Source organism: Neofelis nebulosa, chromosome 7 (assembly GCF_028018385.1).
Source record: "Neofelis nebulosa isolate mNeoNeb1 chromosome 7, mNeoNeb1.pri, whole genome shotgun sequence".
Classification (NCBI taxonomy): Eukaryota; Metazoa; Chordata; class Mammalia; order Carnivora; family Felidae; genus Neofelis; species Neofelis nebulosa.
In genome coordinates, this window is record NC_080788.1 from 103393761 (window position 1) to 103419980 (window position 26220).

Here is a 26220-nt window from a genome sequence, read left to right on the forward strand (position 1 = left end):
ACATGAATCCTATTTCAAATAAAACCAGAATCTATTTTTTGTTTACTTTTTATTTTCAAATAGATTACTCAATCCTAAATTTTTACCTTCATCTAGCATACAAAATGTAGGTAAATAATACTTGTCACTTGACTTGCTGAAGGTTAGTTCTTCATTTAAGAGGTGACTCTTGGAGCATACTTGAAAATAATTTCTGTAATTTTTTGAAAGTAATGTAATGCTAGATTTTCAAAGTATCCCTTAGTGGACTCTGCAAATTCACATTCACTTCTAGTCTGTAATAGGCTTTCTTGGCTTGGTTTGACAATAGAGATAACAGTACAATATGGATTTATGGTTTAGACTCTGGAATTGGATGAACAGTTCCAATTTCCTCCTACCCTTAATAAGGTTTATATAAAATTGATGTTTGCCTAAGTTATTTTAAAAGTTGATTACATCTGCAGGAAGTAAAGATAATCACTTTTGTTGTGGTTGTAATCAAATCAGCTTTCAGACTTAAAGTAAAACTTGAGAGGAGGTTTACTTAAATTATGTTGATTTTGCTAGGATTGAATAAATTCTGTGTAAACCAAGTATGAACTTGATATATACTTGAATATACAGAGTTTAAGTAGTAACTTCGCAAAGCTGTTAGTACTCTTGTCAATCAGGCTTGTGTCATCTTCCCCGTACCCAAAAAGAAGTAGACTGTTTACATTTTTATTTCTAATCCTGAAGTTGAATGTTTCTTCTTCGGTGTGAGTTCAAATAAATTGACCTGAATAAATTTTCACTTCTTAATTAAACTTCATATATAAAATACAAAGGCTTTGTGTCTTGTTTTTAAAACATTGTATATCCTGACTTTGCACATTCAACTTAAAATCTGAAAAAAATTTAAAAATCTATATTACACATTTTCTAATTTATAATACACTTTCCATCTTCGGTGTGTCAGTTTGGGTCTTCCAGAAGCAGATGCCAAGATGTCATTAAATGTGCAAGATTTATTGGGGAAAACACCTATGAAGAAAGAAAGTGTGGAAGTCTTCATACCACTTTGCAAGTCTGACATACATGAAAGAAATTCGAAGGTTGGGTAGGGTGGGCTTCAGACTGCAGGACAGTTGTGAAAAAGCTAAATGGGGATTTAGTTTCTCAGCAAAGGTTGCCTGTGGGAGCCCACATGGGACAGGAACGGTCTAGCTCTAGAACTCTCACTATGCTGTTATTGGCTGGGAGCATGGGAAAACGAAGCTGATGAGGCACTTGACTTGGGCACAAAAATTTTCTGACCAAAAATCTCAGTAATGAAAAGCAGTATTTCAATGCAACATTTTTAAATCAGTTTTTCAAAAAATTCTAATGAAAAAAAGTTAAAATTTTAAAGTAGTTTTACTGACTTCCTACTGACTCAGACTTCCTTATAGCTCCATAAGGCACTTAATTTACTGACTCCTGAGGTCAGGGCAAGTGGTTCACGCTAATACCATTTTACATAGACCATTTTCCCTGTTTAAAAATAAGTCTTCCCTAGGCTTCGGTATTTGCATTTTCTCTATTACTCGTTTTTCAGTATGAGAAGTGTGTGTACTGGTGGAGCATACTCAGAAAACCTTAGTTTAGGTAGTTTCTAGTAAAGTGCCCCTCCCCAGTGACCCACTATGGGGTTACACAAAGCAAAATGTTGTAAAGATATTGCACACTTCCAATATGCTTTGATATATGTATTATATATACATATTATATATACTGCACACTATATAATTATGGCATCTTCATTACTCGCTAGCAGTTTCCTTGATGGCTGGGGAAATGTGTCAATCATCCTTCAGACCTGACAGTAAATAGGTAAAAGGTTTATTCAGAGATGAACATGTGGCGAGGAGAGGCATTGATCAGGAAGAAGCTGCAAAGACAGCTGCTCTTTTAGTTAATATCAATTGTCAAGCCATTTGTAAACGTCTTCTCTTTCCTGTTTTGTTCCTTTAGCTCTCCCCAATCTTGGCCCCTGGGCCGGTATCCCCTAATTGGGCCGCATCCACACCCAGCCAGCTTCGAGGCCCGACTGTATAAATCTAAGCATAGGAAACCCAGAATCTGTCCTCAAGCCACTCCAGGAAACAAGTTAGCAATTTCCGCCACGCTACTCAAAACGTCACTGGCTACAGAAATTTCCACCGAGTGCTCAGAATTCCGGAAAACCAGGGAGCTTTCCTCCCGCCCACCAAAAGAAAGCTACACCGCCCCGCGGGCAGGCTGCAGTGCCGCAGGGAGCCTGCGGGAGGCGCGCGAGGCCCGGCCCGGCCCGGCCCAGCCCCGGTAGGAGGGTAGAGCGCGAGCGGGGGCGGCGCGCTCGCCGCTTCCTGTTCCGGCGCCAGGAGGAGCTGCGCGCTGTTAGTGCTGCCGCTGCTGCTGCCGCTGCCGCCACTGCCGTCAGTCAGTTCGCGCTCGGTTCTTTCGCACCCGGTTCGCTCGGACCCATCGCCGCTTGTAGACTTTACTGCGGTGTCGGATCTTGCTGGGTGAGGCTGCTTCGGCGCTAGGGGGATCATTGAGGGGAGCAAGGGAGCTCGCTCAAGCGAGAGGCGGGCGTGGTAACAGAGGTACCTCGAGTCGCCTCTTCGGGGGCTGGGAGTCAGCGTCTGCCCGCGCCATCTTCCTACGGGCTGCCGATTGCCCCCCAAAACCCCCCAGGGAGAAGGCGTCGGAGGCAGGTCACGTCGCGCCCGACGGGTTTCTCCGCTCTTGACGTCAGGATCGGTTTGGGGGCGGGGCGGCGAGCGGGCCCGGCCCCTCCCCCACCCCTTCCCTGGCGGCGCGACCCGCTCGGAGGCCGGTTCGCTCCGGTTGATCCCGGACTCCCTTTGTTCGTTTGGTCCTAAAGGGCTCCGGGCTCTCACCTCTTGGGCCCGACCCCCCACCCCGATTCATTAGTGTCTAATAAAACGGGAGAGAGGCCTGAATAGAGTCTTGGAGGAATCTGGCACTTGTTTAAGATTATCCGCAATGTGACAACGTTCTGGTCATTACCAAAGGACTTGATGGCAAATACATTCGATGAACACACAGGACAGAAGCCGTGAGAAGTGCTGAGTTCTGTGATACTGTTTTTTAGGATTTAGGAGCTTATGTTACGCTTGGAAGCTTGTATATAGCTAAAACCATTTCCTCTTTGAAAATCAAGAGCAGTGCTTTTACTGGATAAAATTTTTAACGTTGACGCTTCACACCATACAACCTGCCCGAAAAAAACTTTTCGTGGCATTACTGTTAAAGAAATAGCACCCTTACACCTGATGATTGTAAAGGCCTGTCTTGAACACGAACCTTCACTACAGGCCAAGGTAGCCTTCAGAAGTCTTTGGGAGGTTCTTTGTTCGGCTGTATTCATTGGGCTGGAAGAACAGAAATTTTCCTTGGTACTGGTGTCTCTGAACCTCCCATTCAAAACTAGTTTGTCTTCAAAACTTGAGTTGGGTTGTGTATGTTAGAACGTTCTTTTCCTCTCTCCAGGAGGAACGGAGACCCATTCCTTAACTACAATCCTTGGGGCCAGTGTGTTTTGGAATTGAGAAATCTTTGGATTTTCTCTTCAGATCTTAGAGAATAAGGTGCATAGACAAGAGATCTCACCCCCGCAAAGTCGGGGCAGCATCCCTAATCCAAATTAATATTTGTGTAGCTATAGGTGTGTTACACTTTATGGAAACTATAAATATCAAGTCCGGTTTTGCCACCAAGTAAGTTTTATGCCAAACTTAGGAATGTTTCTTTTATTTTCGTAAGTTTCTGACTTGAGAAGCGCAGATAAAGGTTTGTGGACCTAGAGTAGCGAGTGTAAAAGCTAACATTTGTTGAGTTTTCCTTGTGTGCCAGAAAGTGACCAGGAGATTTATTATGTAAGTCCCAGGGCAGGTCTGTGAGGTTGATATTATTCCTGCTTTTACCTCTGACATTTGGAGAGGTCAAGCTGTGTAGAGCCAGCCAGTGAAGAGCTGCAGTTATAAGTAGGCATTTGTAACTCTTTTAACCTGTGCTAGCTATATGCCTATGTACGCAGGAAGAGGAGGTGGCCACCCACTATTTTTCGAGCGCTGTTATTATAGGCACTTGATTTATGAGTCCCGTTTAGTTTTTCACATCACTGGCCTGTTCTTTATAGTTGAAGAAACGGAGGGTCACTCAGGTGAGCTGAATGTGACTGAGACATTCAGACCTCAGACTAAAGGCCCTCTAAGACTTCTGTTCCTCCCCTTTCTGTATTCCAACCAGTCTGAACTGCTTACACTTCCCAGGGTGTACTCTTCAGCTTTTCCGCAGTTGGCTCTTCTCCTAGGGCCTGTCTCCCACCATTCCCTACACCCAGCTCTTTCTTCATTGTTCTTCCAGGCTGCAAAGGAACTGCCTCTCAGGATTCTTTCCCTGAGACTCCCTTCCTTGATTCCTTTAGGAGCTCTTTGAGGTTCTCTCGGTGCCCTGTGCTTACCTGAGGTAAGGTAGTTACTGTTTAAAGGGTAGTTCTCCACCACACTGTGAATTCCTTAAGCATTTATTCCACACAGTACTATTCACTTCTCCAAAGCCCAACAAAGCGCTTGGTATGTATGTTCCAGACAGAAGTATCCAAGGAAATGTAGAAAATATGGCTGACATGAGGACCCAGTTCCTTGAGTTGCCAAATGTAAAATAGAATGTATCTGATAAAAAGACCAATACTAAAAACAATGATGTATTTTAACTCAAAATTTGTATTTTCGGTATATTACTATCATCTCCCCCCATACGAAACAAATCAGTGCAAAAGTCCTGATTTTTCTTAGTTTCTTCTCATTTTCATTTTACATGTCTGTAGTACTTCATAGATTATTAAATATGCTACTTTTTTTTTTTAAGTTTGTTCATTTATTTTGAGAGAAAGAGAATGTGAGTGGGGGAGGGTCAGAGAGAATTCCGAGCATGCTCCCTCAGCACAGAGCCTGATGTGGGGCTCAGACCTGTGAGGTGTTTGTGAAATCATGACCAGAGTCATCAGCTTAACTGACTGAGCCACCCCGGCACCCCTAAATATGTTACTTTTAATTATCTGTGAAGTAGTCAGGATTTAACAACTGTTTTGTGGATGATAAATGGTCTCTGGTTAAAGTTTGCCTTAGTCAAAAGACTTATTCAAAAGGATTGACGTCTAGGTTTCATAACTGTCTACTCCTATACTCTTTATCACTACATCACAGTTTGATGGCCCTTTGAAATATTCCTTGTTGAGTAGTCACTAGTAAGTAATTTATGGAGTTCAACTTTTTAAAACCTTGTGATTGGACTGCCATTTTACTCTAAAAGCCATGAGTTACAGAAATATTTTACTCTTCTAGTATATGTCAAAAGAAATTTTGTACTGTTTTAAAATTACTAATCTCAGGATGCCAAGGTGGCTCAGTCAGTTAAGCATGTGACTTCGGCCCAGGTCATGATCTCACGGTTCGTGAGTTCAAGCCCTGTGTCTGGCTCTGTGCTGACAGCTCAGAGCCTGGAGCCTGCCTCATAGTCTGTGTCTCTCTCTCTCTCTCTTGGCTTCTCCCCACCCTCTCAAAAATAAATAAACATTTTTTAAAAATTTGTTTAATAAAATTATAAATCTTGGGGCCCCTATGTGGCTAAGTCACTTAAGCATCCGACTCTTGAACTTAGCTCAGGTCATGATCTCACGTTTCGTGAGTTCGAGTCCCTCGCTTTCAGTGTGGAACCTGCTTGGCATTCTCTCTCTCTCTCCCCCTCCCCTGCTCTTTCTCTCTCTCTCAATCTCAAAATAAATAAACCTCGAAGTAAAATAAAATTACTATTCTTGCTGCTTCGAAAATAAAATTAGTATTTTTCAGGTGATGCATAGATCCTGCCATAAAGTAGTAATGGAAAGTTTTAGAAGTAATAGCTTTAGAGTATTCCCAAAAGAGAAAGAATGGAAATCTTTCTTGATTATAAACTTTTGGGGAGGAGTAGGAAGGCCACTTCAAGGTTACATTGGCCTCATCTTAATAATTAGCATAATCCAGGTATTTGGGAATAGATTTTTAAAAAATCTAGATTTTTAAAAATGATGTAACTCTTCTCACATTCAAACACTAATGTCCAACTCTATTTCTTACCTTTTTACAATGAACGTATTCTCCAAAGAGTAAATTAAGATGTTTCCCATTAATATGAACACTGCAGGGGAGCCTGAGTAGCTTAGTCAGTTGATTCTGACTCTTGGTTTTGGCTCAGGTCATGAACTCACAGGTCATGGGTTTGAGTCCCTCATTGGGCTTCGTTACTTTAATCATAAGATTTGAGAACCTACAGGATGCCTGGGTGGCTCAGTTGGTTGAGCCTCTCTGACTCTGGATTTTTGTTCTGATCCTGATCCCAGGGTCTTGGGATCAAGCCCATGTTGGGCTCCACATGGATCCTCTCTCTCTTACATATAAGAATATAAGATTCTTATATGTATTCTCTAAAAATATACATACATATATAAAGATTCTTGGAGCGCCTGAGTAGCTCAGTTGGTTAAGCTTCCAACTCTTAATTTCAGTTCAGGTCATGATCTCACGGTCCATGGGTTCGAGCCCCACATCAGCTCTGCGCTGGCAGGGCAGAGCCTGTTTGGGATTTTCCCTCTCTCTCTTTTTCTGCCCTTTCCCTGCTTGTGTGCACTTAACTCTCTCTCAAAATAAATAAACATTAAAAAAATAGTTTTTAAAGCTTAATAATTAAAAAAAAAAAAAAGATTCCAGTACCTCCTTTATCTTCCAGGGTTTAATTTTTAACTTCAAATTTGGAAAGCCAGAGTTGCTGGGAAAGGAGTAATTCTGAAGACCCATATAGCAAGACCACATGAAAATGAGTGGATTGCTTTGTTCCCCTCTCCAGAATTAATGTGAACTTTGATACAGAACCATTTTGTTTCAGAAAGGCTCATCCTATTTAAAAAGTGTGTTAGTCTTATATAGACTAAACTTTTCATGCAGTGAAAAGTTTCTTCAGGTGTTAGTCCTAAGAATTTACTATTGTGTGATGTGCTATTTTAGTATAAAACAAACCTTAACATGGGAGTGAATGGATAATTGTATTTGCTCTACGTTTAAGATGTGTTTTTTTTGACATTCTGGATAAATAGCAAGGTTATAGCAGTTCTGACTTAGGCTTCATATTCTTTTTATCATTCCTTACAACTAACAATACTAAAAAGCAAAACTCTCAGAATGCAAGGATGGCTCAATATTAAGCAATTTTTATATGTAATTAACTAAGTTGATGGCTTAAAGGAGAAAAACTGAGATCAACTCATTAGATGTCAAAAAGATCTGAGGAAATTCAGTGTCTTCCCTAAATGTTTTTTTCTCTAGCAAAATGGAAATAAATAAATCTAGCAACATAGGCATAGACTTCTTTAATTTTTTCAAATCTCAAACTAAAATTGGGAATTTTACTTAAACATTAGAGGCGTTTTGAGAAGAGTTGGGAACAAGAAGATCACTGTGCTCACTATCACTATTTAACATTTCATTGTGAAGTTTAGCTAACACAAAGGAGAAAAGAAGTTAGTTTGGAAAGACAATGTAAAATTATTCTTTTGCAAATAGCATAATTCTTTACCTGAAATCCCAGAGAATCAGCTGAGTTTCAGGAATAAAATAATTTAGTAATATCACCACTTACAAAATTAATACACTAAAATTTAAAAAGTCTTAAATAGGGGCGCCTGGCTGCCTCAGTAAAGCATGCAACTCTTGATACTGGAAGTGTGAGTTTGAGCCCTACATTAATAAAAAAGCAAAAAACAAAAAAACAAGCTTAAAAAACTATTGACAAATGACAATGATGGGAACTAGGAAGACCTACCTTGTTCTTGAATGAAAAGTTTTGATGTTTTGAATATATTGCATGTTCCCTATATTAATCTGTAAATTTAATGCAATTCCAACCAAAACAGCAGCGAATTCTTATTTATTTTTCTAAATGATCTGGAAAAAATAAACAATATTCAGGAAAATCTGGGAGGGGGGGAGTGAACAGTAACAATAGGTCAACTTACATTAAAAATTTGTTAAAAATATAAAGGTACTGAAATTAAGATGGAATATTATGGTGCAGATCAGTAGAAAATATCAGATTTCACATTATCTGTGGGAAATAATGGAGGCTCTGTAGCCTAGTGGTTAAAAGCCTTGGCTCTGGAATCAGACTGTACTGGAGTTTGAACCCCTTTCTACCTGTCACTAGCTCTGTACCTTTAAGCAAGTAAACTTGATGAGCTTCCTTTTCTGAAGCTGTAAACTGGGCAAAAGAATTTTGCATCTATTCAATGAGATCGCCTATGTAAAACACTTTTAGCAGAGTGCCTATTCATGGTAAACATTGTGTAGGTATTTGTTGTTAGGAAGTATTTGTTGCTCATAGTGGCAGTAGAATGTATTGAGGGTAGCTGTCATATCCATTGAGAAAAGATAGATTATACAGCAATTATTGCTTGAAAGAAAAAAAGATTTTTTAAATATGAAATTTATTGTCAAATTGGTTTCCATACAACACCCAGTGCTCATTCCAACAGGTACCCTCCTCAATACCCATCACCCACCCTCCCCTCCCTCCCACCGCCCATCAACCCTCAGTTTGTTCTCAGTTTTTAAGAGTCTCTTATGTTTTGGCTCCCTCCCTCTCTAACCTCTTTTTTTTTCTTCCCCCCTCCATGGTCTTCTCTTACGTTTCTCAGGATCCACATAAGAGTGAAAACATATGGTATCTGTCTTTCTCTGTATGACTTATTTCACTTAACTCCATCTACGTTGCTACAAAAGGCCATATTTCATTCTTTCTCATTGCCATGTAGTATTCCACTGTGTATATAAACCACGATTTCCTTATCCATTCATCTGTTGATGGACATTTAGGCTCAGAAAAAAAGATTTTAAATGAAACCATATTACTACTGTTAGGAAGCATAGGTGAATTTTTTGTCTCACGTTTCAGAGCTAATTTCCTTACAGTTTAACAAAGCGTTAAAAAAAAAGATTTACTACTAAGTTGTAAAATTATCAAAGGCAAAAAGAGTACATACTATCTTACTCTGTTCATTGTGAAGTTAAAGAATAGGCAAAAACTAAGAAAATGATTGCTGAGTGGAAGGAGGAATTGATTGGAAAGTTAGCATGAGTAAATCTGTAGTGAAGGAAAATGTCTGTATCTTTCTTGGTTAATGGGGCATGTATAGTTGTCAGCTTGTTGACCTGAATACCTCACATCCCATGCATTTTATTGGGTATTAATTGTACTTCCCTTTTAGAAATTGACAAAAGTGGCCCAAGGACATGAGCAAATTCACAAAATAAATTTATTCTGATTTGGGCATGAAATTTAAAAGAAGCTCTACTTTCCACTTAATTTTAAAGATGTAAGTTGAAACAACAAGGTGGCAGTTATTAACCTGCCATAATTAAAAACTGTTTACAATTTAAAAATTATCCAGGGCGCCTCAGTGGCTCAGTTGGTTGCGCGTCCGACTTCGACTCAAGTCATGATCTTGCAGTTTGTGAGTTCGAGCCTTGTGTCAGGCTCTGTGCTGAGAGCTCAGAGCCTGGAGCTTACTTCGGATTCTGTGTCTCCCCCTCTCTCTGCCCCTCCCATGCTCATGCTCTGTCTCTCAATAATAAATAAATGTTAAAAAAAATTTTTTTTTTAAATATCCAATGGTGAAGAGAAGTTTAAAAAGATAGTGTAAATTTGCAAAGGACTATAAAGTGTCATGACCTTTATAAAAGATGGATTTTAGATAGCCTTACCTGCTGACTATAAATTTCACTTCTAGTACTTTTTCCTGGTGACAGATTCACAAGGATATGTGTTCAGAAGTGTTCACTGTATCATCGTTTTAAACCGCTCAAAATGCAAATGACCTAAACCACCACCAAAATGAGAGTGCAGATCACTTTTTTATATTGGGGATCACTTTTATATGACATGCAGCCAGTAAACAGGGATGACATTTGTAAAACCACATGAAGTGCTATGGAAGTTTTCCCTATTAAAAAAAAAAAAGAAAAAAGACATTATATACATGATTAAGTAAAAGTGGTATATGCAGAGAAAAGTTCCTCACAGGATATACAAGAAGTGGTAAGCACTGGTTTTGAAGTATTCTTTTTTTTCTTTCTTTCTTTTCTTTAGGAAAATGTCTGATGAATTTTCGGTAAGTTGATACATTTATCCTTCATAAGGTTTTTGACTCTTGAAAAAATGACATAGTTCTAACTATGGGCCTCAAGTCTTTTAATTTGAAAGAGATGCTTTGTGTGATTCTTGCTGGGGGCAGGAGGCACATGTGATTTTAATAGATGATTTGCCTTTATTGAGTTAGATATAATATGTTTGAAAATTTGTTGTATGTATTTCTTTATGAATCCTTAAATTAAAAAATTTAAGAAGTGTTGTTACTTGTGTTCTCTAGTAACTTGGCAATGTTAATAATAGCATTTATTGGATATTATATACACCAGACACTATGTTAAGGATATTACATGAATTATCTTATTTCAGCCTCAAGTTAATGCTAAAGTTTTTTGTTTGTTTGTTTTTAATGAGGAAACTAAAGCTCAGAGAGGGTATGTAACTTGTTTGCTGTAAAGCCAGGATTCAAACCCACGGTATTTTGATTTATCATATTTAGAAAATTTGATCTTCTCTAAGGAATTTGCATTGTGAAGTTGGTTTTTATATTAAATGAATTGTTTTTAAACTGAGCAGCCTGCCTTTTGAAGATGTTCTACAGGTTTATAATCCCTGATTCTGTAGCTTACTGTCCTTTATGGGTATGTAATCATATTTGACATGGCTCGTCCCTGAAGATTGATAAGACATGCCTGTTTTGTATTCCAGTTGGCAGATGCGCTACCTGAACACTCCCCTGCCAAAACCTCTGCTGTGAGCAATACAAAACCTGGCCAACCTCCTCAAGGCTGGCCAAGTTCCAACCCTTGGAATAACCCAAGTGCTCCACCTTCTGTGCCATCTGGACTCCCACCAAGTGCAACACCCTCCACTGTGCCTTTTGGACCAGCACCAACAGGAATGTATCCCTCTGTGCCTCCCACCGGACCACCTCCAGGACCCCCAGCACCCTTTCCTCCTTCTGGACCATCATGTCCCCCGCCTGGTGGTCCTTATCCAGCCCCAACTGTGCCAGGCCCTGGCCCCACGGGGCCATATCCTACACCAAATATGCCCTTTCCGGAGCTTCCAAGACCATATGGTGCACCCACAGATCCAGCTGCTGCTGGTCCTTTAGGTCCATGGGGATCCATGTCTTCTGGACCTTGGGCACCAGGAATGGGTGGGCAGTATCCTACCCCTAATATGCCATATCCATCTCCAGGGCCATATCCTGCACCTCCTCCCCAAGCACCAGGGGCAGCACCACCTGTTCCGTGGGGCACTGTTCCACCAGGAGCCTGGGGACCACCAGCACCATATCCTGCCCCTGCAGGATCATATCCCACACCAGGACTCTATCCCACTCCCAACAATCCTTTTCAAGTGCCTTCAGGACCTTCTGGTGCTCCACCGATGCCTGGTGGCCCCCATGTGAGTGTTAAATTTATTACTTAAAATGCACTAATAGTCACATAAACACAACTGAAAGATTACTTGCCTCCAGTTTGAATAGATTAGAAAGCTTATAAAACTTTTTAAGAGAAGGGGTGTGTGTATATGAGATAAGAGTACATTTCAAGCTTGAGATAAAGCATTTAAAAGAATAAAACCTACGTATTCTTGGTACTGAAATTAGGACAATTTCCCAAAGATCCCCAAAGACTTTGTAATGTAGTAAGCAGTGTCCTTAACATCCTTGAGGTAAACTCAGGTGCATTTCATTGGACTTCTTTTTTTTTTAAACATTTCTCAATCATGTTTTATAGCATCACCACAAAGTACAGTTCAGTAAAAACAATCTTGGTCTGACTTGATACAGAGAGCGATTTTTAGAGAATCTAAGGCAGTGAATATATAACATTGCCTGTTCTTCCTGTAACTCTCCATAGTGTTTCTCAGCCAGAGTTTTGTTAGGTCCTCGGCAGCATTGAGATCGATATTATATCACTATTCTGCATTGTCAGTTACCGGTAATGCTTCATGCTTTACTGTCAGCCAAGCCAGAGTAGTAGGGTTGACATCTTAGTTGGAGAACCTGTCTTGGGCATATGACCAAATAGAAAAGCAGCCCACTTCCTCCCAGAAGGAAGCCAAGTGAATCTTCAGAGTCCTGATTCTCATTAGGGGAAAAAAGTCAACTTACTCTTAACAAAATAATCAGATCTCCAACTAGATTAATCAAATATCCACCTCAACTGTAAAGGAAAAAGAATCTTTTTTCTTTTTTATAATTTTTTAAAGTTTATTTATGAGACACACTCACACACATGAGTGGGGGAGGGGCAGAGTAAGAGGGAGACACAGAATCTGAAGGAGGCTCCAGGCTCTGAGCTGTCAGCCCAGAGCCTAACACAGGGCTTGAACTCCCAAACCATGAGATCATGACCTGAGCTGAAGTCAGACACTTAACCGATCGAGCCACCCAGGTGCCCCAGAAAAAGAGTCTTAATAAAATGCTCCCCAAACTCACTTTCATTAGTATAAATTCTTGCTATATGTATTTTCTTTAAAATTTTTTTTGCAAATTGTAGCCAAAATAAATGAGATGACTTGCTGTTTGGATTTATTAAGGAATACATTTATTTTAAGCCACAGCAAGGAGTTGTTAAATTCCACTTACAAAATCTAGCGGTTTACTTTTTCTTTTTTCTATTGCAGTCTTACCATTAAGTTAATGGATGAAGAGAGGACGCTTTGCTTTTTGAAGTACATATGTATGCACATGAATGCATACATAAAAATTGGTGGTTTCACTGTTCTTAGAGGGCATTCATGAAAGAACAACTCTTGCACCTCTCAGAGAAGATATCTGCCTCTTGTACTTGGATGTATAGTACATCTGATGGATACAATCAGATAAAAATGTAAAAGTAAATCATTCAAATGTGGTTTTTATTTGGTTTTTATGGAACGCTAAAGTGATGAAGTATATTGAATAGCTCTTTGATACAATTTGTCTAAAACAAGTTTTTGATTTGTTTAAATTATGAAACCACACACTTAAAACTCTAAGATGATGTGGATTATTGTTAGAATCTGCAACCTCATTGGCAAATTATTTCAAATATTTTTCTATAATCACTTTTTCCCCTAAATAAACACACTTTGAAAACAATCACATTGTCATAATTTAAACAAATGATGCCTCTCAACATCTTGAGCTGCCCTGTCTACAGGATGACCAAATCTGGTCCTCTTGAGGTTGTAGTTTGGATATATGTTTTAAAGCTATTGGTAATTATTGTCTGATGTTGAGTTCATTAGCCAGGCAGTGTTCGCTTTTATCCTTGATCTTTTAGTAAAAACTTGTCTTTCATTTTGAGTTCCACCTGATTTGCTTCATTGTTAGCCAGATGGGTCACACATGTCTAAAATCTGCCATGTATGAAAACTTTTTTCTTTTTAATGCAGGCCAACGTGTGTAAATTGTTATTAGAGAATTAGCGATCTCTGTATTACTTTGGAATAGATTTTGAGATGTCAATATTGCTTTGGAAAGAACTCAAAGAAGGAAATAATTCTCTCTGTCTTGAACCTCAAGCCAGAGGAAGCCCTGGAAATTGCTTCATAGTGACAAGTAACTTGCATTCCCACAAAACGCTCTTCTACCCAGACCCTTCCAGGAAGATGGCTCTCCCTCAGTTCTTGAAGGAGCACATCCCTTAGTTTCTCTCTGATTTGGAAAACTGGCACACTCTAGGGGTCTAGTGTAAACATGTAAAGCAGTTACGTTTCAAGAACTTCAGTCATTTAGACATGACTGTTCTCTTTGTACAAGCGTGATCAAAATGTGTCTGTGTCTTTCGGAGTCTGGTTAAGCTGGGTCATGGTCTCTTGCATAGTTTCTTGCATCTGTCTGTAAAGTGCTTAAGGCTAATTGGTCAGTTCTGTATTTGTTGACAGGTAAACAGGTAAAATTGAGTGCCATCCTTCACAACTGTCCTCTGGCTCTAACACTGAAAATAATAATAAGTATAGATCTCTGCAGTTGAGTTGAAAGCAGTGTGACTGTTGCTTAAATAAGTGTAACCACCAAAATAGCCTAAGTAGTTTTTTGGCACCTTACCTTTAAATCAGATTCTTAGATTCTTAGAACTGACTATGTTATTTGTCAGATAACATTTTGAAACTTTGAATGTATCCGTCAGGTTACTAAAATATGTTGTGAATTTCTTGACTAGTATAGGAGAGATTTATGTTAGAGCTCTTGTTTTTGCTTAGAAATGAGATATTTAGTAGTTTGTTTCTCTTATAGTTGAAATGTCAAGAATGCCAAATGCTGCCAATTTAATGGTTTGATAGCTACCTCCTTTTAAGAAAGCAAGATGGTCATCTTTGAGAAGAACATTCAGTGTTTAAGCTCCTTTTTAAGTAGATGATAGAGTCAAGCTTTCAGAATTGAAACTGAATTGTTTAGATATTTTCAGACTGGGGAATGTCGTTAGACAGCTCTTTACATAGTGGCACAAGCGGTCTTTTTTTTCTTCCCCTTGCAAGGCAATCTGCAACTATCTACAACACTGTTGGAATCTTTTGTCAAAGTAGCCTCCCATTTACAAGGCAGGAGCCTTAGGAGGTATTTCAGCTTAGGGATCGGGCAATATCCTGTCAACTAACTGTAGGAATAAGACGGGAAAAGTGAGATAGCAAAAATCTCCTTGTGGTTATTTTGGTTGTGCTACATTGGGGTAAGTTGACAGCTCTGGCTTTAGATACAATATTTAACACTAGAGGATGATGTTTGACTGAAACAAGTGGCAGCATGTTTGGGAATCTGTCATTGCAGAGTCTGTTTATTAGAGGAGAAAATCTGCTAAAGGATTGGGAAGGACCAGGAGCCTGAGATTTGGAATTAGTACCCCCAATAAGTATATACATTTGGCTAGTGACCCATACTGCCCAGTGTGGCCATGACACAACACCTTTTCTTTGCTTTTTGAGGACTTTCCAACTAGTAGTTGGGAAATTTTTTTTAACATAAGAATGGGAATCAAAGGGACTAGAATTTACTTTTATACTCCTTTTAGCCTTTTAGAGCATTATTTCTCAACTTGGGAGAGTCTTCATTCTTGTGGGCACTCTGGGACAAAAACGTATTTTTAGGTTCAGGGTAAAGTTAAAAGCAGAAGTTATTTCAGTGGAGGAATGGGGGAAAGGTTGCGAGGAAGGTTTTTTTTTCTTTACAGGGGAATAATGTTGCTTTCGAAACAAGTCCTAGGCTGGCATCCGTTTAGGGAGGAGACCGTTTCTTAGAAAAGTTTGCCTGGTCTTTGAAGGGAATACATGGTGTGGGATATGCTGGCACTTGGACTGTCTCAGAGCAAGAACTTTAAGACAAATTTGGTGGAGATCATTGAGATGTGTTGAGGAATAGTGCTTCTGGAGTTGGAATCTTAGATTTTGAAATGTCGAACCTAAAAATAACAACAAAAAATGAAAATAAAGACCTCAGGTCCTTATCACACGTGCAGTTTCTCAAGAATCAAGGCTCCTTAAACGAGTGTGTGAACTACCTTGGCTTGTCCATACTGGACTTAGCCTGGCACCTTTTCATGCTTTTGAAGATGGCTGTTTACAAGTCTGACTCCACAGCCCTGTTTTGTATAAAGTAATGCATCGATTATTCAGGAGTAGACAATACATTTGTTTTAGTTACCCCAGGGCCTCCTCCTTTCTGCCTTGTTTTTAGTGTTTATTGTTTTCAGTAGAGAATAGTAAAAGGGGAGAGAAGAAAGGGGTGACTTTTTGGCCTTGGTCTGGCACACCACTACAACAGAATATTGGCATAGAAGTCAGTTTTGCCCATAAAATTTTACCTCACAAATAATTCGCTACATACCGTACTCAAACGTACAGCTTTTGAAACTATTGGTATAGATGAACGAAGCCCTACTCAAGTCTCAATTACAATACTGTGCCTGGTTTGCATATCAGTTAGTTGCCTATACTTCTAAGTGATGAGTGCCAATGTCTTCCTTCCTCACCCTGAATAATCTAGTGCTAGATTTATAAAATGCCAGGGTTATAAACCCTGGAAATTAAAGCACAGACCTGCAGGTGTTGGTTTTTGAAAAACAAGGCTAGAATCAGATGAATCACACTGATACATGTACTATGCATAGAAAGTAAAGGGTGACTTTCAGGGAAGACTATAATTTAATCTTAAGCAATATTTAGTATTGAAGACAGACACATTTTATTTTCAGAATTCTGCCAAGTAAAAAAAAAATTGTCAAAATAATCAGTGTTAAAGAAATGCCATGCAAGCTTCTGGCTATAGAAAACACTGAGAACTGCATTCATTTAAGAGACACTTCAGTGTCTGATCCCGGTGCTTTGCCAGATTCCAGAGATACAGAGATGAAAGAGAATGCCTGTCCTGCAGAGGCTTACAGTCTAGGGGTGGCATTGGAAAATTCAGTAGTGCACCCATTTTTGGTTTACCTAGATAAACATTTTAATTTGCCACTGGTGGAAATTATAGAACAGCCTTTGGACATTTTAAAGAGCAAAGTATGGTATACCTTTTTTTTTTTAAGTAAGAAATTAATGTTTTTCAAGATCGTAGTGTTTGTCAGCGCAGCTATTCATGTGTGCAAAGTAATGGGACGTTTTTCCTCTTCAATTCCTCCCTGGATGAAGGCACTTAAACTGCCTGTCCCTGGTTAGCAGATACTGATTTGTTGCCATTAAGTAAACTTGACTTCTTATGCGTGCTCTATAAAAAGGTTTTTTTTTTTGTATTTTTTCTTAATATTGTGATTTTTTTTAAGTTGACTTAATAATGACAAATTTAATGTATGTAATTGTCTATGCATTTTAAGTTAAACTGCCTACAATGTGATTTGAGACCTAGACATTTGTTTGTATTATGAACTGTAAGCAATCTGTTTGAAACGTTAGGTTTATCACCTGCTGCTGTATTTGTAAACAAAGACATATGTTGCTTTAAGAAGTAATTATAATTAGGAATAGTCTATGGATGTGATACTTGATATTTTTTAAGATAAACTTGTTTGCTTTTGTGTATTATACCAGAAAACTTTTTTAAAAAATGTATTTTCATGGTTTCATAGTTTTTCCATGTATCTTATTCTGCAGCCCAGTTCTGGGCTTCCCTGAGAAGTCCTTAGTCTAATTAACTGCAAAATTGTTGTAAGAAAGGAAGGAAGGAAGGAAGGAAGGAAGGAAGGAAGGAAGGAAGGAAGGAAGGAGGGAGGGAGGGAGGGAGGGAGGGAGGGAGGGAGGGAGGGAGGGAGGAAGGAAGGAGGAAGGAAGGAAGGAAGGAAGGAAGGAAGGAAGGAAGGAAGGAAGGGCGGGCCTGAGACGCTCCTCTGTGTGTGACCTGCATTCACGAAGGCATTTAAATAGGCTGCCTGGGAACAACCCTCCACAAACCCACTTTCAGCAACATGGTGTCCATTGTGTGGGTTTCTTCTCCCTTCAAGGCTATGTCATTCTTTGTAACCAGGTTATCTGTATAATCAGAGTTTCTCTGCTCCAGCTGCCACCACCCCCACTTTTATGAAAGATTGTTCTATTCTTGTCATAACTACTGTGCCTGTGGTGAGGGCCACATTAATAAACTTGGTACAGTTCACCATTCCCTTTCCACAGGGGGGTTTGTTAGCCTGCCTTGAACCCCAGTGTGGTTGGGGCTATAAACGAGTCACTTGTACTATATTATGCTTTTGAAAGAGCCTTCTGCTTTTTGCCTTATAATTGGACACCGTGCAACTGTAAATTTTTTTAAGTTGCATTTGATGTCTTACTTCCTATCTCCTAAAGGTGGGCTAGGGTTCCTTCCCATCATGAGATGACAGTGTTTCAGCCAACACCTTCTTCCCTGGGGACCTGACCCAAGCAGGTTCTCTTTTTACCACCATATTAAAACTTAGCACCAATCCTTTTGCAGCAGATTTCTAAAGCAAAATAGAATCCTATTCGCTTATTTATTTTCAGTAAGACAATGCAATACACAATTCTAATACCAGAAGAGAATTTGGGCCATCCCTCCCTCAGTTTGTTCCTATGGCATGTAAACATGATTCTCCTCGTGTGGGCATTGAACAGTTCCATTTTCACTCTTATTTTGTGGTGCCCTGCACTTCCAGGGATGAGGAGAAGGTAGAGCTTAGTCCCTCCCTACTCTGTGCTTTCACTAAAGCAATTCCACTCTTCCACTTTATCATTTTACTTACTGTATTAGCTTGGGCTGCCATAACAAAACATCACAGATTGGGTGGCTTAGCCAACAGAGATTTATTTCTCAAAGTTCTGGAGGGCAGGAAGTCCTCCCATCAAGGTGCTGGTCCTGCTCAGTTCCCAGTAAGGACTCTGTGGCTTGTAGATGGCTGTCTTCTCACTGTGTCCTCATAGTGGAGAGAGAAGAAGCAAGCTCTGTTGTCTCTTATAAGGACACTAATCCCATCATGGGCACCCTACCCTTGTAACCTCATCTAAATGAATTACTCCCAAAGGCTCCATCCTCGAGTACCATCACACCCAGGGTTAGGACTTTGATGTGAATTTGGGGGGACACAAGTTGGTTCATAGCACTTACAGATAAGTTGCTTGGGGGAACAGATGTTTTGCTGCTTTTAAATTTCAGAAATGGTTGTAGATGATGGTTTCTTTGTTGAGGTTTGCTGAAATCACAATCCTAGATTCACAAGTATAATAGAATCTCAGGCCACCTAGAATTCTAAGCTATGCTTACGAGTGTTAGTATCATCTAAGAGGAAATGTAACACTGTGGTCAGTTTTTGCTGTGGTCCTTATTTTATGTTAAGCCTCTTTTTTATTTTTTCAACGTTTTTTTTTTTTTTTTAATTTATTTTTGGGACAGAGAGAGACAGAGCATGAACGGGGGAGGGGCAGAGAGAGAGGGAGACACAGAATCGGAAACAGGCTCCAGGCTCCGAGCCATCAGCCCAGAGCCTGACGCGGGGCTCGAACTCACGGACCGCGAGATCGTGACCTGGCTGAAGTCGGACGCTTAACCGACTGCGCCACCCAGGCGCCCCGTTAAGCCTCTTTTTTAAACCGCCATTTAGACCAGCATACCTTAAAGTTAGGTAGACAGATTAAAAAGAATCCTTTTTTAGAGATAAGGAAACCTTAAAAAGGTTATTTAAGTAAATTCCCAAAGTCATAGTAATAAAGGATGGCGCCAACTCTGTCACCAGGGCTTAGGGTTTGTCTGCTTTTTGTTCAGGCATCCAGTACCCTTTTTATGCAGTTGCTTGCTTACCAGTCTAGACCATTGCCTTTTCTCTTCCACTTGTTCTTATTCCCTTAAGCTGCCACTGGTAGGTTCCAAAGCTGTGGGAAAACTCCCAAAACAACTGGTTAACTTTTTAGACAAAGAGATCAAGTTAAATAGAGCTTCATATATTGTCCTACTTAATGGCTTCGTTTACTGGGGGCTAATGATAGCTTCTATGCACATTTTACATACGTTAGCTCATTTGATTCTTAACACCTCTGCTTTTGAGATAATACACAATCCAGGAGGAGACGAAAACAAGTCGTTGACACTACTAAACATTTTATGTGCACTATCTCAGTTAAGCCTCCCAGCAAACCTCTAAGACAAGGACAGTTCTCAACCCCATTTTATAGATGATGCAACTAAGGCTAAGAGGTTATAGAGATCACACAGTTCCTATGTAAAGAACTGAGATTAGAATCCTAGGTGTGACTGATAGCAAAGCTTTCCCTGTATACCACTGTGCTACAGAATGCTGCTACTAAGAACAACATCTTACATGTGCCTATCCTGGTTGCTTTAGTGCTGTAGTTCTGCTTCCAAAATTGTACACCTAGAAAGTCCAATCCATCTAACATTGAACATTATGCAGCTGGCCTTTTACACATTTTATGTCAACTGAATCAGTTTCATTGGATATTCACTTTAAAGAGCTAGAGTTTGTGTTTGAAATGCATATTCTTATAGTTGATGGATAAGCACAATTCTTTTTTTTTTTTTTTTTTTTTTTTATTTTATTTTTGGGACAGAGAGAGACAGAGCATGAACGGGGGAGGGGCAGAGAGAGAGGGAGACACAGAATCGGAAACAGGCTCCAGGCTCCGAGCCATCAGCCCAGAGCCTGACGCGGGGCTCGAACTCACAGACCGCGAGATCGTGACCTGGCTGAAGTCGGACGCTTAACCGACTGCGCCACCCAGGCGCCCCAAAGCACAATTCTTAAACTACTTAGAACTTAGTTATATCTTCATAAACAAAGGCAAATTATGTTCAAAGGCGTAGCAGTTAAAAGTAGGTTTAAGATCTGAATATAAGAGTTGTTAACGAAAGGTAATGGGTGATCAAACCCCTAGTTGCAGTCCTACCGATTATTGAGCACACTGGGTATCTAGCTGCCCCTCGGTGAGAAAGGCTTGGACAAGGCTGTCAGAGTGGCCGAGACAGAAGAGGTCTCTGTTAGCAGTGGAGGAACAGCCAAGATGTACAGGAGAACTGTACAGAGGGTGGGAGAGTCCAAGGAAGGTTCTGCCAAGTATGGCTTGACAGTTCTTTTTTTAAACTTGCTAGTACAGGACATGCTAAGTTAAAACATCTGAACTGTTGCCTAGTTACTGCAACACACAAAAATCCCAAGGACTAAACTTAATGAATACCTGGATCCCTTCTTGAATGCCCAAAGAAATCTCTACAAAAAAAAGACCCAACTACATGACTAATGATTAGGAAGAACTAGCACCCACGCTTTTTGTAGAAGTGGGATGAAGAGGATTAATGTGAACTCTACAAACTTCACCGGATTTCTTATCTGAAAAGTAGTAATAAGTCTCCACCTCTGGTGAATCTGCAATAGAAATCTGATCAAAATCTAGAAGGCAACCATTCATGGTTCAGTGAACAGCACAACTGCTGGGGACTCCAGGGAACAGAGTTTTTAGCTTTGAGCTCAGCTCAGCAGTGCGATTTGCTGCAATTGACTAGCTTCCTGTGCTCACTCACTTACCTTATGATAAAACAGATCATCCGAACAACAAGTATCCGAAGTATGCAAGGGGGAAAATGGAACACTCTTCCCTCTAGCCAAAGGGATGTATTTGGTGCATTAGCATAACTAAAAGATTACACCTCTAGTATATAATACCTATATTAATATTCCTCTTTCAAATTAGGTTGTCCTAGAGCCCCTGAGTGGCTTAGTTAAGTGTCTGACTCTTGATTTTGGCTCAGGTCATGATCTCACGGTTTGTGAGGTCACCCCTTTGTCTTCTTGGGATTCTCTCTTCCTTTCTGCCTCTCCCCCACTCTCTTGCTCTCTCTCTCAAAATAAACTGAAAAAATTAGATTAGCATGCTTGGGGCCTAAAAGCTACATAATGTGATAAAACATTTATTGAACACCAAGGTTGTACTATAAGTGTTCATACATCTCAGTTTGCCTGGAACAATTCTGGTTTATGTTGTCCAGGTGTAATTATTAATAGCACCCTCCTTGTATTCTCAAGTGTCCTGGTTTTGAGGATAGATTATTATATGGCTATCCTAACTATAACAAAAAAGAATGCAAGTGAAGATTTTCTGTATGTTTCCTGAGATATAAAAATTCATCCTGGGGTGCCTGGATGGCTCAGTTGGTTAAGCATCTGACTCTTAATCTCAGCTCAGGTCTTGATCTCAGGGCTGTGAATTCAAGCCCCATGTTGGGCTCCATGCTGGGCATGAAGCCTACTTAAACAAAAAACACCTCATCCTAAAGAACATGGTTCACATATCAATTAGGCTGCCACTTAATACAGCATCTTTTCTTTTTTTCAATGTTTATTCATTTTTGAGAGACAGAGGGTGTGAGCAGGGGAGGGGCAGGGGGAGACAATCTGAAGTAGGCTCTAGGCTCTGAGCTGTCAGCGTAGCCCCACGCGGGGCTCAAACCCATGAACTGTGAGATCATGACCTAAGCCAAAGTCAGATGCTTAACCAACTGAACCACCCAGGCACCCATATACTTCATCTTAAAGGTGAAGAAAGTTATCCAAGTCACTCAATTGCAGCCATATCATCTTCAGCAAGTCCTACAGGCAAGAAGCACACACATTCTAGTTCTAGAATAGGAAGTCATGACTTTTTTAGGGGAGAGGAGATGGATAGAGAAGGACTGATGGGAATACTACTTTTCTGGGCATCTCTCCAAGGGTTTCTGCCTCATGGCCTCAAATGTGTCCCCTACCCCCCCTCCAAGTTCTGAAAGCAATTTTCCTTAAAGTTTCAAGTCTCTTTGTTGTTGTTTTTAACTTAATCTTCTCACAAACTGAATAGCACTGAAAATTATGTCCAGTTTTTTGGATCTTTTAGCCGCTGCATACAGACATTACCAAATCTGTGGTAGAATTGCATTGCATTTCCTCCAGCCCTGGGCAGACATGAGTGTTTCTAATTCATTAGTGGTGGGACGGAACAGACAGTGAAATTATTTCAAAGGGTACATTAGTGGCAGGGAATAAATGATGAAAACTTGTTAAACCACTTCACAAATATCTGTTGACTGCAGTAATGGTTCTCACTTTTATGGTCCTTGAGACACATTTTTTTTTAATGTTTATTTTGAGAGAGAGCGCATGCAAGTGGGGGAGGGGCAGAGAGAGGGAGAGAGAGAGAATCCCAAGTAAACTCTGCACTGTTAGCGCAGAGCCTGATGCAGGGTTCCATCCCATGAACCGTGAGATCATGACCTGAGCCAAAATCAAGAGTCAGCGCTTAACTGAGCCACCCAGGCACCCCTGAGACACCTTTCTTAGTAGTGGAACTGGTGGCTCTCCTGGAAGGAGTGGACACTTCAGGGACAGGCACACGATATCCCACTAGCATTCCTGTTTGAGTAGAATGCCTATGGCCATGACCAAATTCTCTCGCAAGTTTTCTCACATAGGTTCACAGCAAAGTTCTTGCCTATCAGAAACCATTTTTCTTGGACACTGGCTCACTGGTATTCTCCACCTTTCCTCCTGCTGTTTGAATTCTGCTTTTCACCATCTGCAACACTGCTCAGCTTAATATTCTAATGGCCGTTGCCATAAAAGTACGTGTCCCCAACTGTGGCAAAAATTAATTTTTCACATTGACCACAATTTACTGACACATCTGTTCTCAGTACACTATTGTGCTGCAGTGGTTGTGAAGTCAGAATCAGAAACAGCTTTCCGGAAACATCAGTTTGAATAGAATGTGAAACCGCAGAATACTCCCAAGTTTGCTGCTAGCATCTTTCACACAAAGTACCTGGAAATCACATCTGACTTACTCATCCAAAAAGTATTGCTCTCAAACAACTCCTACTCTTTGTATAATGAAAAGCATATTGGCATTACTGGGGGAGGGTTGGGGGAGGGGTACGCAGAGGACTGGGTGTAATCCGATAATATTCTATTGAGAGGGATGATGGCTATATTATATATTTAACTCCAAAGATATATAATATTCTTGTATATACGATTTGCATGTTTTTTTTAAAACCACATGGGGCGTGGGCATCTGTTCTTGAAAGGAAACCCCGGTTTCACCCAGACTCTCTCTGAGAAAGGTGGACAGGCAAACCTTGGTGGTAACTGATGCCCCAGGCATGTACCAGTAGTGTGAGGCTGTGCCCAGAGTCAATGTTTTTCCTTTATGCTAATAACTGAAGATTTCAATTGCTTTAGGAAACAGATGGTTGTCATTAAGAACACAAAAGGATAAAAGGTCTGCCCAATGATCCACTCGGTCTAGTATCCAGTCAGACAATGGAACCAAGAGATGCTTTGTGAAAGAGCATAATTGGTACATAAACTTAGTATGCCAAACCCAGCACTAGACAAATGGAGAAGCAATTGTAGAGCATGCTATTACATGAGGCATTGTGAGGCATTAGCACAAAGAGAATCACAGAATAGTTTTAGCCCCATAAGCACAGACGGAGACAATAGGGATGATACGTTCCATGGTGTAGGTGGAGAAAAATGAGGAAAACCTAAGAATGAGGATTGAGGCAGTGCAATGCAGTGGTAAAGAGCACAGGTTCTGGAACCCCACGTACTGTATTTAAATACTGTCTCCACCACTTACTAGATACATCACAATGGGTGAGTTACTTAAACCACTTGGTGCCTCCATATCTTCAGCTATAAATACTATAAAACAGTAATTCCTAACTCTAGGGTTTTGAGAATTAAAGCATTTAGTGTTTGACATCATAAGCACTCAACAAATGTGAGCTAATCATGGGATCTGGAATGCATCGTTTTAGGTTTGGGCCTACAAGGATGTTACAGTCTAGTAGAGAAAAGTGAACGAGCCATTTCCATCCAGTGTCATGTTACTGAAGCAGGAGACACAGTTTCCTCTGAGAATATCCAATGAACACCTAATAGTTAAATGGCTACCGTGTTTTGAGCACTAACAATGTGCAATCTGGTCTCCTAAGGGCTTTAATCACATTATCTCATTGAGTTTTTACAACGACTGAGAGCAAGGGGTAAAATTCAGCTCTGTCCAGTGCAGAGCTATGTTCCTTCCCCTTTGGAATGCAGGTCTTCATTAGTGCTTCAAGGAAGTTTGCACCTCAGAAAAAGTCCTGTCTCAAGAGAAAGCGCAAGAGGGAGACTGTCCTCACCTCCAGCCACTTTGCCTCCAGCCATATTTGCCTAATCACGTCCATCCATTTGAAAGCAGGTGACTTAGGGGTGGGCAAGGAAAATTTCAAGCCCCAGGCATGGGTGTGAGAGTGAAATCGGAGGAGAGAGGCAGGCAAGTACCCTGAGGAGGAACTGATTGAAGCAGGTCTAGTATAACTGTTCTACTGCTAAGGAGCTGTGTTCCCAACATTGCAGAGAACGTGCCCACCCTGGAACAGCTTTCCATGCATTCTTCCCAGCAACACCAGCAGCATAATTGCAAACACAACTTGCTTCATGGCTCTCCACAGACACACCAGTCCTTCATGCCAGATTTTGGGAGAACATACAAGCTATTCACTGCAGTCTCAAGCTCACTGGGAACTCTGAACACCTCATACTTAGAAAGAAAACATTGCTTTTCCAAAGCTCCTTTGCTCTAGATTACGTGAGAGACGTTAGCCTGTATATGCTGATGTCAAACTCTTCTCTGATAAGGGAATAGATAAGAGAGGCATTTCTTGGAATAAGTATCTAAAAAGAATCTGAGGAGAATCTAAGCCTTGGAGAAAGGCAATTGAGAAGACTTTGACCTAAGGCAAGGGAAGACAAAACTGCCCTAAATTCATTGCAAAATATATCAGCACCTATATTGTTTTCAATCATTCAACTGGACTTATTAACCACTTACTCTGTGCCTTGTGCTGGTGATTCAGTAGTGAAGTAGTCAATGCAGTTTCCACTCTCACGCAACTCACAACCTCATAGAAGAGACAATCATTAAGTAATTAACACTTGTGATAAGTGATAGGAAAAAAAGCATAACCTAGTAGGTAGGAGTTGAGTAGAGCTCACCAGAGGAAACAATTTGAAGGATGAGCAGGATTTACACAGGTAGAGATTGGGAGAAGGGTGTCAGGAAGAGAATACAAGAGTGTCAAGAAGAAGGCCGCTTTGTGTGCAGAAGAGAGGGAGGGGCCAGAAGTGGGAGTACTTGCCTGCACGTTGGTGTTGGGGGGCAGAGGCTATGAAATGGAACAAAACAGGGTAGAAGACCTATGATCGGCTCTATTTTTCCTGTGTTGTCTACTAAATGACACATGCTATCTTCCCATTGATACATTCTCCCAATAAACTCAGTTTCAAGTCTTTAGAATCCCTTGACCATCCAGGGTAATCATGCATAGAGATCTGGGTTCCCTGAAGTCCTATTAGGCATATTTTCCCAGCATTGTGGAAAAGGAAGTGTCCTTTGTATAATCTTAATATCTTTCAAAGCACCTGCCTATGCAGCAGTCTATAAGCCATTTGTGAAAGAATATTGTCAGCACTGTGCTGATTGGGGAATGGGGCACCGTCCCTGGATTTATTCCAAAGGGTAAATTAGAGAAACCCTTGAATGAATAATTTGGTCAGTTCACTCCCT

At 40.4% G+C, this 26220-nt stretch overlaps 1 protein-coding gene and 1 long non-coding RNA gene across 5 annotated transcripts; one reads left to right on the plus strand and one right to left on the minus strand.

Annotated features, from left to right (window-relative positions):
* Window positions 1–2381: 2381 nt before the first annotated feature.
* On the plus strand, window positions 2382–17226 carry MAPK1IP1L (mitogen-activated protein kinase 1 interacting protein 1 like). 3 transcript variants are annotated; one of them, XM_058740688.1, is made up of 5 exons: window positions 2382–2507; window positions 4375–4476; window positions 10186–10207; window positions 10894–11598; window positions 12826–17226. In XM_058740688.1, exons 3-5 carry the CDS (start codon window positions 10190–10192, stop codon window positions 12835–12837), a joined length of 735 nt encoding a protein of 244 aa, XP_058596671.1. In that variant the 5' UTR covers window positions 2382–2507; window positions 4375–4476; window positions 10186–10189; the 3' UTR covers window positions 12838–17226. The 3 variants fall into 3 exon arrangements, with proteins under 3 accessions (XP_058596671.1, XP_058596670.1, XP_058596672.1); XM_058740689.1 differs by lacking the exon at window positions 2382–2507 and adding an exon at window positions 2904–4171; XM_058740687.1 differs by lacking the exon at window positions 4375–4476 and having other exon boundaries at window positions 2396–2507.
* A 1179-nt stretch (window positions 17227–18405) lies between these two features.
* LOC131518097 (uncharacterized) lies at window positions 18406–20141 on the minus strand. 2 transcript variants are annotated; one of them, XR_009264909.1, is made up of 2 exons: window positions 19421–20141; window positions 18406–18539 (listed from the first exon to the last, which is right to left on the minus strand). It is a non-coding gene; the product is annotated as an uncharacterized LOC131518097 (long non-coding RNA). The 2 variants fall into 2 exon arrangements; XR_009264908.1 differs by lacking the exon at window positions 19421–20141 and adding an exon at window positions 18731–18959.
* Between the last annotated feature and the right edge of the window lie 6079 nt (window positions 20142–26220).